The 13,593-nt window shown below is 34.9% G+C and overlaps 1 protein-coding gene across 1 annotated transcript; it reads left to right on the top strand.

The window, feature by feature from the left end:
* The first annotated feature begins 255 nt into the window (after positions 1-255).
* On the top strand, positions 256-4,781 carry LOC125863023 (uncharacterized). Its single transcript, XM_049543162.1, has 6 exons — positions 256-501; positions 720-1,111; positions 1,400-1,762; positions 2,317-2,709; positions 3,746-3,963; positions 4,435-4,781. Exons 1-6 carry the CDS (start codon positions 359-361, stop codon positions 4,681-4,683), a joined length of 1,758 nt encoding a protein of 585 aa, XP_049399119.1. The 5' UTR covers positions 256-358; the 3' UTR covers positions 4,684-4,781.
* The last annotated feature ends 8,812 nt before the right edge of the window (positions 4,782-13,593 follow it).

Consider the following 13,593-nt stretch of genomic DNA (forward strand, 5'->3'; position numbering starts at 1 on the left):
ACCTTCACACAAGGTCGGTTTTTTTTTTGTTGATTTTCCCTTCTTTTTTTTTTTCTTAAGTAATGGAAGTTGCATGCAATATTTGATAAAAGTGGTGTACATACTATCACCTAAATAAAGTTAATAGCGCGTATTCATTTGACACCAAAAAGATCAATCTTAAGCATAAGGATATTTAAGTAAACTCCAAAATAATATAAAAAGGAATAGACCATCTTGTGACAAACAAATATTTTATAAAGCAATTAAAGTTGACACTTTTTTTCCTAGTGCTACTTTGCTTTGTTGCAAAAATCGATAGAGACTCTAAAACCTTTGTAAGCCTTCAACCTTATAGAAAAACAAAAAAGAAAGAAAGATGCAATGTTCAGAAGAAACTATAGCTAGTTTGTTCTACAATGTCTCTAGCTCTTTTCAAATTTTATTACTCTTCACCTATTTCACTTCCATTTTGCTTGCCAAATTCTTCTATTTCCTTGGTGGAAATCCATTTTTCTGGAGGTAACTTGTAATTTTTCCCTTACTTTCCTTTTAATGTTTTAATTCTCAGTTCGTGGAAATTCTTTTTGATATGGATGGCTGAGACTTGATCTCAGGACCTCTACATGCTCTGTTACCATGTTGAAGTGTGTGACCATATCATTTGAAAACTTAAGATATTAGAGAGAACACACTTTAATTAGTTAATTATATTCTTAACACAATTACTTTATTTTTAGGAATCAAGATGCATATGAATTTTCTGATGACGAAGAAGTGGAGGAAGAACATGAGTATTATCATAATGATAATTGTGAGTTTGTGGAAGAAAATCATTTCATAGATGATGAATTTCTTGGTGTTGAGAAAGAGATAGAAGCAAGTTGTAGCAGTACTGATGATGATTATGAAGAGGAGTCTATTTATAGCTCAATAATGGATTCAGAATCTATTTATAGTGATGATGATGAAGTGGAAGTTAAAGAAATAATAGATGATCATTCTGATTCTGATTCTGATCCTTCTAGTTATTCTGATTCTGAAATCAACAAAGTTGGGCCGACTTCACCTCTTCCCCGGGACATGAATACAAATGTATTAACGAATATCATCGACAAGGACATAAATCATGGTACGTACTAATTCAAATCTTATTTTACAAATTAAATTTACTTCCCAAAACAACGTGTACAATGTTAATAATGGTCCTTCGAGATGACTTAGTTGGTTTGGAGGATAGTTATCCACATGAATGATCCAGGATAAATCCCTTCTCAATGTCTTTTGAGTCGAGTCTGTCGCATCGAACTACCTAGTGCCGATGCGCTCAAAGTGTTTGGTCACCTGAAGGGTAGAAACTGTGTCAGAAGTTATACTTAAATTCCAAAAAGATATGTTAATAATGATGTCTTTGTTACAGGAAATTGTTACAGGGAAATGATTGAAGACAAGAAAGTGACAGAAATTAATTTGTGTACTAGAGAGGAAAATATGTTTGTTAATGCAACATCATCAAAGTTAGAGAACAATAAGAAGATTTTGCAATTAGTGCAAGAAGAAAAGGATGAGCATGAAATATTTGGGGATTCTTGTACTAATGGCTCAACTTCAAAGAGTTCTACTGAATGGAGAAGTTCAATTAAAGACTCAACAACTGATGATCCATTTTCTTCTTCTTCAAGGAGAAGTTGCCCTAAATGGGAGTCTTACACTATCTTCCAAAAATATGATGAAGAAATGTTGTTTTTTGATAGAATTAGTGCACAAAAACTACATGAAACAGGTAAATCTCCATCTCTCTATCATTTTTTCCAGGTTAATTTCACGTATTATTACTGAATTTTGTACTTTATAATAATAAATTCGCAAACCAATTTTATCACATTAAAAAAAGTGAAATTGTACATGTGAATTGCTTAGAAAATACAAATAATGGAAAAAGTGAAATTTCTAGTGTTGGATTAGGAATTTTTGTACAAGTGAAGGACTTCTATAGTTATTTTGTTTTAATTTGTTATTAAATGTTTTTTTAATTAAATTACGGATAGGTATGACTCATCACTGACGTGGTGAGTGATGAGTCATACTTCTCGATTTACAATAGTTATAATTAGTGAGATAATTTATAATGACATTAATATTATGACATGTTTTTAAAATATTCCGTCTTCAACTTTATGCTTCAGTCAAAGTGCATCGTATAAAATGAAAACACTAAATGTATAATGATAGGTAAAATTCAGTGACGATAAGTGAAATATTTTCTTTTTTCCTACCACAAAAATGTTTCTATTTTGATTTAATTATTGACTAATGAAGCAACCAATTCATTTTCAGAAACATTAAGATCAATTCAAGCATGTCCAAGATCAATATCAGATAGGATTGTTCATAAATTGTTTATAAATAAGAAGTCAACTCAGCATCATAACCCGTATCATGAACTAGAAGCTGCTTACGTAGCACAGGTATGCTTAGCATGGGAAGCTCTGAGTTGGAATTACAAGTACTTCCAACGACTACGAGCTTCCCATAATAACAATAATAATAATAAGGAATCGAAGGACGATCAAGGTTGTCCTGCTTATGTAGCACAACATTTCCAGCAGTTTCAAGTTCTTTTACAAAGATACGTTGAGAATGAGCCGTATGAAAATGGAAGGAGACCAGAAATTTATGCTAGAATGAGAAGTTTAGCTCCAAAATTGCTTCAAGTCCCAGAATATCGAGGTACTAAATTTCTCTACCTTTTAATACGTATGAAAAAGTCCATGTTGAATATATTATGGTCAATGAAATTACATATCCATTTTGACTTGTACCCAATATTATTGGTCTAATGAATTTTTTAAACATCTATAGTGCTTGCTTTTATTTATTAATTGTTATGCTTTCTTCATTAGTAAAATTGAGCTGAGGGTCTTTAATTAGGAAAAATCTTTCTACTCTATAATGTAGTGGTAAGGTCTGCATACACTTTATTCTCTCAAATCATATTGAGAAGAATTGTATTGAGTATATTGTTGTTGTTGATGTTGGTCGTGAGTGCTATTTAACCTTCTATTGAAAATTATTGTTCCCTCTCCCCCAATTTATGTGACACATTTTGTTTTTTAATAGTCAAACAATTTAAGTTTGACATAAAATTTGCTAATGAAATCTTCAAAAATTTAAAAAAATTTATTTATTTGTAAACTACATAAAAAGTATTATAAATCACAATAATTGACATATCAAAATATTTAAAAGATATATAAAAAATTTACAGTAAAAAATAGACTTATTTGAATCTCAGAATGTGAAACATGTCACATAAATTAAGATAGCAGGAGTAACTTATTTTTCATGTCATACATGGGCTGTTGCCTGTAATTTAATTGACTTAGTGGTATAAAAACCTTTTTTTATTGTTATTTTAGTATATAGAATTTGAACTCATTTATTGTTAAATATTTTTTTTAATTGAATAATTCAGACCTTCACTTTTCAGTAGTCTTCTGTGTTGTAGTAGAGAATTAGGAAAAGAATGAATGTGACACTAGGGTGGACCAAATCTGCCTTTTATTCAAGATGGATGACTTGTGCTTTTTATTAAAAATAATAATTAGAATTTAATAATGTGAACTAATTGTGCTATAATTATTTTCTTTCTAAATTAAGTTGAATATTAAAGAAAAAAATAATTCAATTGCTTATTTTCGATATTCTTGCTATCAAGAATCGTGATATATTATATAATTATACACCGTACACTTATTTTGATTAGATTCAGAGGAGGATAAAGGGGCGGAGGAAGATTATTGCTCAAGAATATCTTCAGAATCATTTCATGAAATAATGAAAGAAGCAATCAGAACCTTTATGAATTTTCTAAAGGCAGACAAGGAGAATCGTTACCAAATATTAATGGCAGCTTTCCTTAGGAGAAAAAGAAGAGGTTCACCTCATGCTACCATCTTCTTGTTAAACAAACAAAACAAAAAGGCAAGTATCTAACATCTCTTCTTCTTATTAACAAAATTATGTATTGAAATTCACAACTCTCTCTCTCTATATATATATATATATATTTTTTTTTTAATATTAGGATTTAATATCATAAAATGTGTCATTATTATAATTATTTGTTACATCTGAGCCGATGGTCTTTCAGAAACAGTCTTTCTACCTTTACGAGATAGTGATAAGGTCTGTGTACATTCTACCCTCCCCATACTACATTGGTGGGATTTCACTTATAGGTACACAATTGATGATTGAGTTTAAAATGACTTAATAGGGTGAGTTTTATGTGCAATACTACTTGTACATAGAAGTTTAACCATAAAATTAATTGTTTATAACATTTAAGTATATGTATAGGCACTAATAATGTAAAGAATTACACCTTATAACATAGTAATAACGATTTATATTGACAATGCACATAACGTAAACCTTTAATATTTTGTGCAGAAAAAATCAAAGGTGAAAGATTTACAAAGATCAGGAAAGTGCTTGAGGAATAAAAGAAGGTTAAAAGATGAAGAAGAGATGGAAATATTGATGTCTTTAGTAGACTTGAAATTAGTGTCAAGGGTATTGAGAATGAGGCAAGTAAATGAAGAACAATTGCATTGGTGTGAAGACAAGATGAGCAAAGTAAAAATAAGTGATGGCAAATTACAAAGAGATTCTTCACCACTTTTCTTTCCAGCACAATAGTAGTACTCTATGAGGACCCCATTTAGCATTAAGTAAAGTGTTTCATTTTACTTTAATGACTAGATCATGAATCATGTGTCATGTAGATGAATATCCTCAATATACTGCCAAAAAAGGACAAGGATGGCCCAGAAATAAAAGTTACTTAGGGAGGAAAACAATGAAAAAGGTGAGTTAATGGGAATAATTAAGCAAAAAGAGAAAAGAAGATAAAGTGGACGTGCATGTGGATAAGTAGCTTTACTTTACTTCTTTTTTAGAGCTTTTTTATTAGGGAGGGTTTATCCAAAAGAAAAAGCTATATCTTGTGATTTATTTTGTCCCACTCTTGCTTTTATGGACCAAATATGAAAATGAACAACAATAGGGAGAGCTAATATGTCTTTTGATCTTTTTGTATTCTCTAGTTTAAACCACGAGATCAGGATAAATGTATATTGTCATATTCTTAGGACATCATAACAGTGAGGTTATCCTCACGTTTATGTAGTAGTTATATTCAATTAGAATTCATGTTTATAGTTTATCGTTTGGAGAGTTTTTATTCAATTACACTTTGTGTAACCTCCTGTATATATTGATGATGAACTCTTTCATAAAATACAATTAAGATTTATTGTATTCATAAAATATCTACATGGTATCGGAGCCATGCGAAGACTCACGACTCACAATGACACTTCCCTCAATTACCACTATCACCTCGCAAAACCATTCGCGGAATTCATTCACAACCAACATCATTTAGACTCATCTTCTTAAATTGGATCATCATAATTATATTGTGTGGACATCACAAATTCTCCTGGTTCTTACTAGGGGTCATGAACTTGAGGGATATGTGGATGGTAGGCACAAGTGCCCTCCCAAGGTAATAATAGCTCTTCTAAAGCAGCCTTAGCTGGCGCGGTTATCAATCTCGAATACAGTTTATGGATCAAACAAGACCAACTTTTATTGAGTTGGCTTCTCTTAACCCTCAACGAAGGGATTTTAGCCCAAGTAGTCGGTTGTACGTGTGGGGTCCATCCCCATGTGACAAACTGTGATAAATCTCACAATGTCAAAGGGTTGGCAGATTTGGAAGATATTGGATATACATGTGCTGATTTTTTTTTCCAGCTTTCCTCAAAAGTCAAATGTTGGTAAGCTGTGAAGAAGAGAGAATTATTTTTCTTCTGTAGCATATTCGGAGGCTACTGCATTTGTTCTCTATAAAAGGTAGGGTCATTCTTCATTCTCAAATGCACCAAAAACAAAGGAGAGAAAAGAAGAGTGAGGCATCACAGAGGAAAATAGTCTATGAGAAAAAATAGAGTGTGAGAGATATTGTAGTGAGGTGGAAAAATCAAAAGTGTAGTGGTCTTTGGAGTTTTTACTCAGACCTACACGTGTAAAAATCCTTACTATAATGATATCAGTTGCTCCTCTCGGGCCATGGTTTTTCCCTTAGTTAGGAGGGTTTCCACGTAAAATCTTGATGTCATTATTGCTCTTTTTATTCTTGTTGATTAATCGTATTGTTGTGTTTCGCTTTTATTGCTTTTATTGCTGCAAATATTATGTATGTTGCGGGTTTATTCCCATCAATTGGTATCAGAGCACAGGTTCTACTCATTTATAGAAATATTTTTGCCATCTATCGTTCTATACTTAGTGACAAAAAAATGTCTGGAGTAAAGTATGAGGTAACAAAATTCAACGGTGATAGCAGTTTCTCAATGTGGCAGAGAATTATGAGGGATTTACTCATCCAACAGGGTTTGCACAAGGCACTAGGCGGCAAATCCAAAAACCCTGAGTCCATGACACCTGAGGATTGGGAAGAAATGGATGAAAAGGCTGCTAGTGCAATTAGGTTGCCCTTAACTGATGATGTGGTTAATATATCATCGATGAAGAGAGTGCATGTGGCATTTGGACAAAGATAGAAAATCTATACATGTCCAAAACGCTGACAAATAAATTGTACCTAAAGAAGCAGTTATACGCCCTACATATGGGTGAAGGTACAATTTTTTTGTCCCATTTAAATATGCTTAATGGACTAATCACACTGCTACCAAACCTCAGAGTAAAGATCGAGGAGGAAGATAAAGCCACAATACTCCTAAACTCGTTGCCATCTTCCTACGATAATTTGGCAACAACCATCTTACATGGTAAGGACTCTATTGAGTTGAAGGATGTCACATCAGCCTTTCTGATTAATGAGAAGATGAGAAAATATCCTGAAAATTACGGACATGCTCTCATCACATAAAGTAGAGGCAGAAGTTACCAAAGGAGTAGAGCAACCACGGTAGATCTAGAGCTCATGAAAAGTCCAAGGTCCGATCAAAATCAAAGGCTAGTAATTGCTACAATTGCGATCAACCAGGTTACTTCAAAAGAGATTGTCTAAATCTAAAAAGGAGCAAAGGAGAAAGCAGCGGCCAAAAGAATGATGACAACACAACTTCCATGGTGCAAAATAATGACAATGTTGTTCTCCTCATAAACGAGGAAGATGAATGCATGCACTTGGCAGGTGTAAAGGCGGAATGGGTGGTCGACACAACAACATCTTACCATGCGACACCGGTAAGAGATCTTTTTCCCCAAATATGTAGCTGGTGATTTTGGCAATATGAAAATGGGTAACACAAGTTACTCAAAGATTGCGGGAATTAGAGACGTTTGCAAAAAGACAAATGTCGAATGCTTTGAAAGATGTGCGCCACGTACCTGATTTGCGGATGAACTTGATCTCGAGAGTTGCTTTGGACCGAGATGGATATGAGAACTACTTTGCAAATAAAAAATAGAGACTCACCAAAGGGGCATTGGTGAATGCAAAAGGAGTTGCTCGTGGCACGTTGTACAGGACAAATGCAGAAATATGCCAAGGTGAAATGAATGGAGCTCACGAAGAGATTTCTGCAGATTTGTGGCATAGAAAATGGGTCATATGAGCGAGAAATGATTGCAAATTGTTTCCAAAAAATCACTCATCTCTTTTGCCAAAAGTACAATGATAAAACCTTGTAACTACTGTTTATTTGGTAAGCAACATAGAGTCTCATTTCAGACATAATCTGAAAGAAAGTTGAATATACTTGATTTGGTATATTCTGATGTTTGTGATCCAATGATAGAATCAATGGGAGGCAATAAATACTTTATTACTTTAATTGATGATGCTTCACAAAAATTGTGGGTTTATATCTTGAAAGCCAAATATTAGGTGTTTCAACTATTTTAAAAGTTTCATGCTTTGGTAGAAATAGAGACGGATCAGAAGCTAAAACGTCTCCGAACTGACAGTAAAGGTGAGTACACATCAAGAGAATTTGAAGAGTACTGTTCAAACCATGGAATCAGACATGAAAAGACAGTTCCTGGAACCCCACAACACGATGGTGTAGCTGAGAGAATGAATCACACCATTGTTGAGAAGGTGAGAAACATGCTCAGAATGGCTAAATTACTTATGTCATTCTGGGGTGAAGCAGATCGGACAACATGTTATCTTATCAATCATAGTCCATCCGTTCCATTGGAGTTTGACATTTCGGAAAGAGTTTGGGCCAACAAGGAGGTGTCCTACTCGTATTTAAAGGTGTTTGGTTGCAAAGCTTTTGTACATGTACCGAAGGAATAGAGAACCAAGCTAGATTATAAATCAGTACCCTGCATATTCATTGGATATGGAGATGAAGAGTTTGGGTACAGACTGTAGGATCCTGTAAAGAAGAAGGTCATTAGAAGTAGAGATGTAATTTTTTGAGAAAGTGCAGTTGGAACTGTTGATGATCTATTGAGAAGGCCAAGAAAAAGAATGGTACAGTCCATAATCTTGTTACAATTCCTTTTACTTCTAACCATCCCATAAGTGCAGAAAGTATGATCGATGACGTTGCTGAACAGGAAGAGAAACCAAATGAGATTGTTGAGAAGGGGGAGTAACTTGGTGATAATATCGAGCAAGTGGAGTACCCAGACAAAGAAGGACTATCTCAACCTCTGAGGAGATCAGAAAGACAAAGGGTAGAGTCATCCAAGTACCCTTCCTCAGAATATGTCCTCATTAATAATGAAGGGGAGCTAGAAAGTCTTAAAAAGATGTTGACTCATCCAGAAAATAGCCAATGGATGAAAGCCATGCAAGAAGAGATGGATTCTCTACAAAAAAAATGGCACATATAAGCTAGTTGAACTTCTAAAAGGCAAAAGACCGCTTAAGTGCAAATAAGTCTTTAAACTCAAGAAAGATGGAAATGGCAAGTTGGTCAGATACAAAGCTCGATTGGTAATAAAAGGCTTCGAACAAAATAAAGGAATTGATTTTGCTGAAATATTTTCGCTTGTTATCTAAATGACTTCTATTCGAACTATTTTGAGCAATTGGACGTGAAAACTGCATTTCTTCATGGAGATTTGGAAGAGGAGATTTATATGGAGAACCAGAGGGATTTGAAGTATCCGAAAAGAAACACATGTTGTGCAAATTGAATAAGACTCTTTATGGGTTGAAACAGGCACCAAGGCAATGGTACAAAAAGTTTGACTCTTTCATGAAAAGTCAAACATACACAAAACCTATTCTGATCCATGTGTATACTTCAAAAGATTTTCCAAAAACAATTTTATTATTTTGTTGTTGTATGTGGATGACATGTTAATTATAGGACAAGACAAAGAGTTGATTGCAAGGTTGAAGAGAGATTTGTCCAAGTCATTTGACATGAAGGATTTGGGCCCAACACAACAAACTCTAGGGATTAAAATTGTTCGAGAACGAACAAAAAGAAAGTTGTGGCTATCTCAAGAGAAGTACATTGAACGTGTACTAGAACGATTCAACATGAAGAGTTCTAAACCTGTTAGCACGCCTTTTGCGAGTCATCTGAAGTTCAACAAACAGATGTGTCCTACAATAAAAGAGGGGAAAGAGGGAATGACCAAAGTTCCTTATTCTTCAGTAATGGGGAGTTTGATGTATGCAATGGTGTTTACAAGACCTGATATTGCTCATGCAGTTGGTGTTGTTAGAAGATTCCTTGAAAATCCTGAAAAAGAACACTAAGAGGAAGTTAAGTGGATACTCGGGTACCTAAGAGGTACCACAAGATAGTGCTTGTGTTTTGAAGGATCTGATCCAATCTTGAAGGGCTATACAAATGTTGATATGGCAGGTGACCTCGATAACAAAAAATTCACTACTGGATATTTGTTTACGTTTTCAGGGGGAGCTATATCATGGTAGTCAAAGTTGGAGAACTGTGTCACACTCTCTACAACTGAGGCAGAGTATATTGCAGCTACTGAAGCTGGCAAATAGATGGTATGGCTGAAACAATTTCTTCAAGAACTTGGATTGTATCAGAAGGAGTATGTCGTCTATTGTGACAGTCAAAGTGCAATAGATTTGAGCAAGAACACCATGTATCATGCAAGGACGCCGGATTCAGGAAAAGATAGAGGACGAATCTATGTAGGTCATGAAGATCCCTACTAGTGAAAACTCTTCGGATATGTTGACCAAGGTGGTATCAAGAGACATGTTCGAGCTATGCAAAGAACTTGTTGGCATGCACTCAAGATAGAAACTTAGAGCTACCTCCTTCCGGTGAATGGCTCTAAAGGGGGAGATTGTGGGGTCCATCCTCATGTACCAAACTTTGATAAATCTCACAATGTTAAAGCGTTGGCAGATTTGGAAGATATTGGATATACATGTGCTGATTTGTTTTTCCAGCTATCCTCAAAAGTCAAATGTTAGTAAGCTGTGAAGAAGAAAAAAATCAAATGTTTTTCTTCTGTAGCATATTTGGAGGCTACTGCATTTGTTCTCTATAAAAGGGAGGGTCATTCTTCATTCTCAAATGCACCAAAAACAAATGAGAGAAAAGAAGAGTGAGGCATCACAGAGGAAAATAGTCTGTGAGGAAAAATAGAGATTGTGAGCAATATTATAGTGAGGTGGGAAAATTAAAAAAAAGGTTATTTGTTTTGAGTGTGTAGTGGTCTTTGGAGTTTTTACTCAGACCTACAAGTGTAAAAATCCTTACTATAGTGATATCAGTTGCTCCTCTTGGGCCGTGGTTTTTCCCTTATTCAAGAGGGTTTCCAGATAAAATCTTGGTGTCATTATTGCTCTTTTTATTCTTGTTGATTAACCATATTGTTGTGTTCCACTTTTATTGCTTTTATTACCGTAAATATTATTTTCATTGCGGGTTTATTCCCAACAGTACAACATCTCAGACAACAGCCTCTTGCGATAATGTTTTACATCGAAATCCAAGGCTAGGATAATGCAACTAAGACTACAATTACAGACCACAAATAAAGGCAACTCACCAATGGTAGAATACCTTCAATAGATGAAAACTTGTGATGATAATCTCGCAGTTGTGGCACACCCTGTCATTGATGATGATCTTGTCTTATATATTATTGGAGGACTTGGAGAAGAATATGATGTTGTGGTTTTCTTCGTCACTTCTAGAGTGGAATTAATTTCCTCGTTTGATCTTCATGGCTTGATTTTAAGTCATAAGTATCATTTGGAACAAGGATTAGGCTAAGCCAACTTGTCTGCTAGACAATCCAATAATCCTAACTATGGAAATTCATTTAAGAAGCCTATTAATTTCAATAGCAATCAGGCTTATGGTTGCAGGTCTGGACGAGGACGAGGTCAGGGTCGCAACACTAACTCATCCAACCAAAATCAGTGTCAAGTTGGCAACAAGTTTGGACACTTGACTCTAAATTGCTACCACCATTTCGACCATGCCTATCAAGTTACATCCAAGTCGCACATTAATGTTCTTATTGCACAGCCTTCCATGGTTGGAGACTCGAATTGTTACCCAAATTCTGGAGCTACTCATCATTTAACTAATGATATGCCGAATATAACGATAAAAGTAGAGTATCTGGGAAGCAATCAAATTCATGTTGGTAATGGCTCATGTTTGACAATATCTCATTTTGATCATTCCATCTTACCTTTAGTTAGTCGACCTTTACATCTATCTAATGTATTATTGATGCCTGGAATTATCAAAAAATTACTTAGCGTGGCAAAATTTATTGATGTTATATTTGAGTTTCACCCTTGTTTTTGTCTTGTGAAGGATCGTGCTGCGAAAGACTCTTGAGAATGGCCTTTATCGCCTCCTTGCTGCCCAATTAATCAGCCAACCCACTCCCGCTAATCAATCACAAGCTTTCCATATGTCCAAGTCATCTTTTGATCTATGACTTAGTCGTTTAGGTCACTCATCTCTACGAGCAGTCAATAGTATTATTATGAGTCTTCTTTATCACTACATTAAATCATTATCCTTCCCCATAATTGCACCCTATACTTGGGGTATTAGCTACAAATTACAAAAAGTAAAGAAATTATACCTATCAAGATAACAACCATGGATGTGATAAAATCAAGCAATTATAATCAACACCGACTTTGATTTCAACTTCCAATTTTCAATTACAAGAGAAAAATTGAAACCCCAAAAGTATAGATGTTTTTCAAAGGGTGAGATGTCTCATGCAAAAACTCTCCAAAAACAAAAGCTTTGAAAACTCTTTCCCAAAAGCCCTCTATTTTCTCTCTCCATTGGGATATTTAATAGTTTCCCAAATTTTGGCCAAAAATTCACTGTGTGACCAATTCTGTGACATATGTCGGGCTCGTCAAACATGATCGGCGGATCGCCATCTATTCCTCAGCTTGCCTTTCATTAGCTTTAGGCTTCAGGTGTTTGAACCTTAGTTGGAAAACTCATTCAAGTCTTCCTTTTAGATTCAGTGGATCACTGATTACCATATTTTCTCCCTTTTTAAGCCTTCATTTTCAACCAAGTCCTTTCACCTTTGGTGATGGTCATCTTATTTGCCCTTCCTCTTCAGCGAGTAACCATTTCATGTTTAGATCGCTGACCTGCCTCGAATATCTTCAATTGTGCACACTGTCACTTTGGGTGAGGTTAGGCCATTTGGGTGATCCACCATTTTTCGTTAGGCGACTGCTAGTGTGAAGTTTGTACTTCTTTCAATGTTTTTGTCCTTTCTTTCAAGTATTCATCCTAGCATCATCTTTTAGCCTACATAGATGAAAATCATCAAAATATCATCAAAATAGGACATAATTATGTATTTAGGACACTAATTGTTGAACTAAAAAGACCTCATATAAGTGTAAATCCATCGGTTATCATCTACCCCATTTTCCCTATGGCAAGACAAACAAGATTACCTTTCCAACCAAAGACTCACAATATTACTACCATATTAGATACAGTAGATGTTGATATATGGAGGCCTTATCAAGTACCAACACATGACCAATTAAATTTTTTTATTTCCTTGGTAGATGATTTTAGTTGGTCTATCTTTACATACCTCCTTAGCCATAAAAGCAATGCCTTACCTATTATCAGAGCTTTTACCAATATGGTTGAAAATCAGTTCAAAACTACCATAAAAATGATAAGGTCGGACAATGGCCTTGAGTTTACTAATGCTGAATCCATTTTGTTATTACAATTATAACGACATGTTCCCGTCGTTATAGAAAAGCCATCGGGGAAATTTTTGTGGTAGTAACTTGAAATTTCCTAGCCTAGTTCAAATTTGGACGAAATCAGAGCCAGGTGAGTCTAGGGAAATCTGGTAATGAATGAGAGGTGTTATAATGAAATTGATTGCATGAGTATATATCTAAGACATTAAGGAACCCGTACAACTTTAGGGAATCAAATTCGGGCAAGTAGAACTCTTGAAACTGGTCTTAGCGAGAACTGGTAACTTTTGAACGTCAAGGGTTGAATGTGTGTTGTGAAATGGGGGTTTGAAGCTCTTAATTCAACTCTCTGTTTCTGTAGAAGCCGCTAGAGCGGGATTATTCCTGCT

This window comes from Solanum stenotomum, chromosome 4 (assembly GCF_019186545.1).
Source record: "Solanum stenotomum isolate F172 chromosome 4, ASM1918654v1, whole genome shotgun sequence".
NCBI lineage: Eukaryota > Viridiplantae > Streptophyta > Magnoliopsida > Solanales > Solanaceae > Solanum > Solanum stenotomum.

What these genes read in the sequence shown, in the direction of transcription:
- LOC125863023 (XM_049543162.1), top strand. Translation starts at nt 359, where the DNA reads ATGCAATGTTCAGAAGAAACTATAGCTAGTTTGTTCTACAATGTCTCT. An exon ending in CGACAAGGACATAAATCATG is followed by an intron (nt 1,112 to 1,399) that starts GTACGTACTAAT and finishes TCTTTGTTACAG; the next exon opens with GAAATTGTTACAGGGAAATG. An exon ending in TAAACAAACAAAACAAAAAG is followed by an intron (nt 3,964 to 4,434) that starts GCAAGTATCTAA and finishes TATTTTGTGCAG; the next exon opens with AAAAAATCAAAGGTGAAAGA.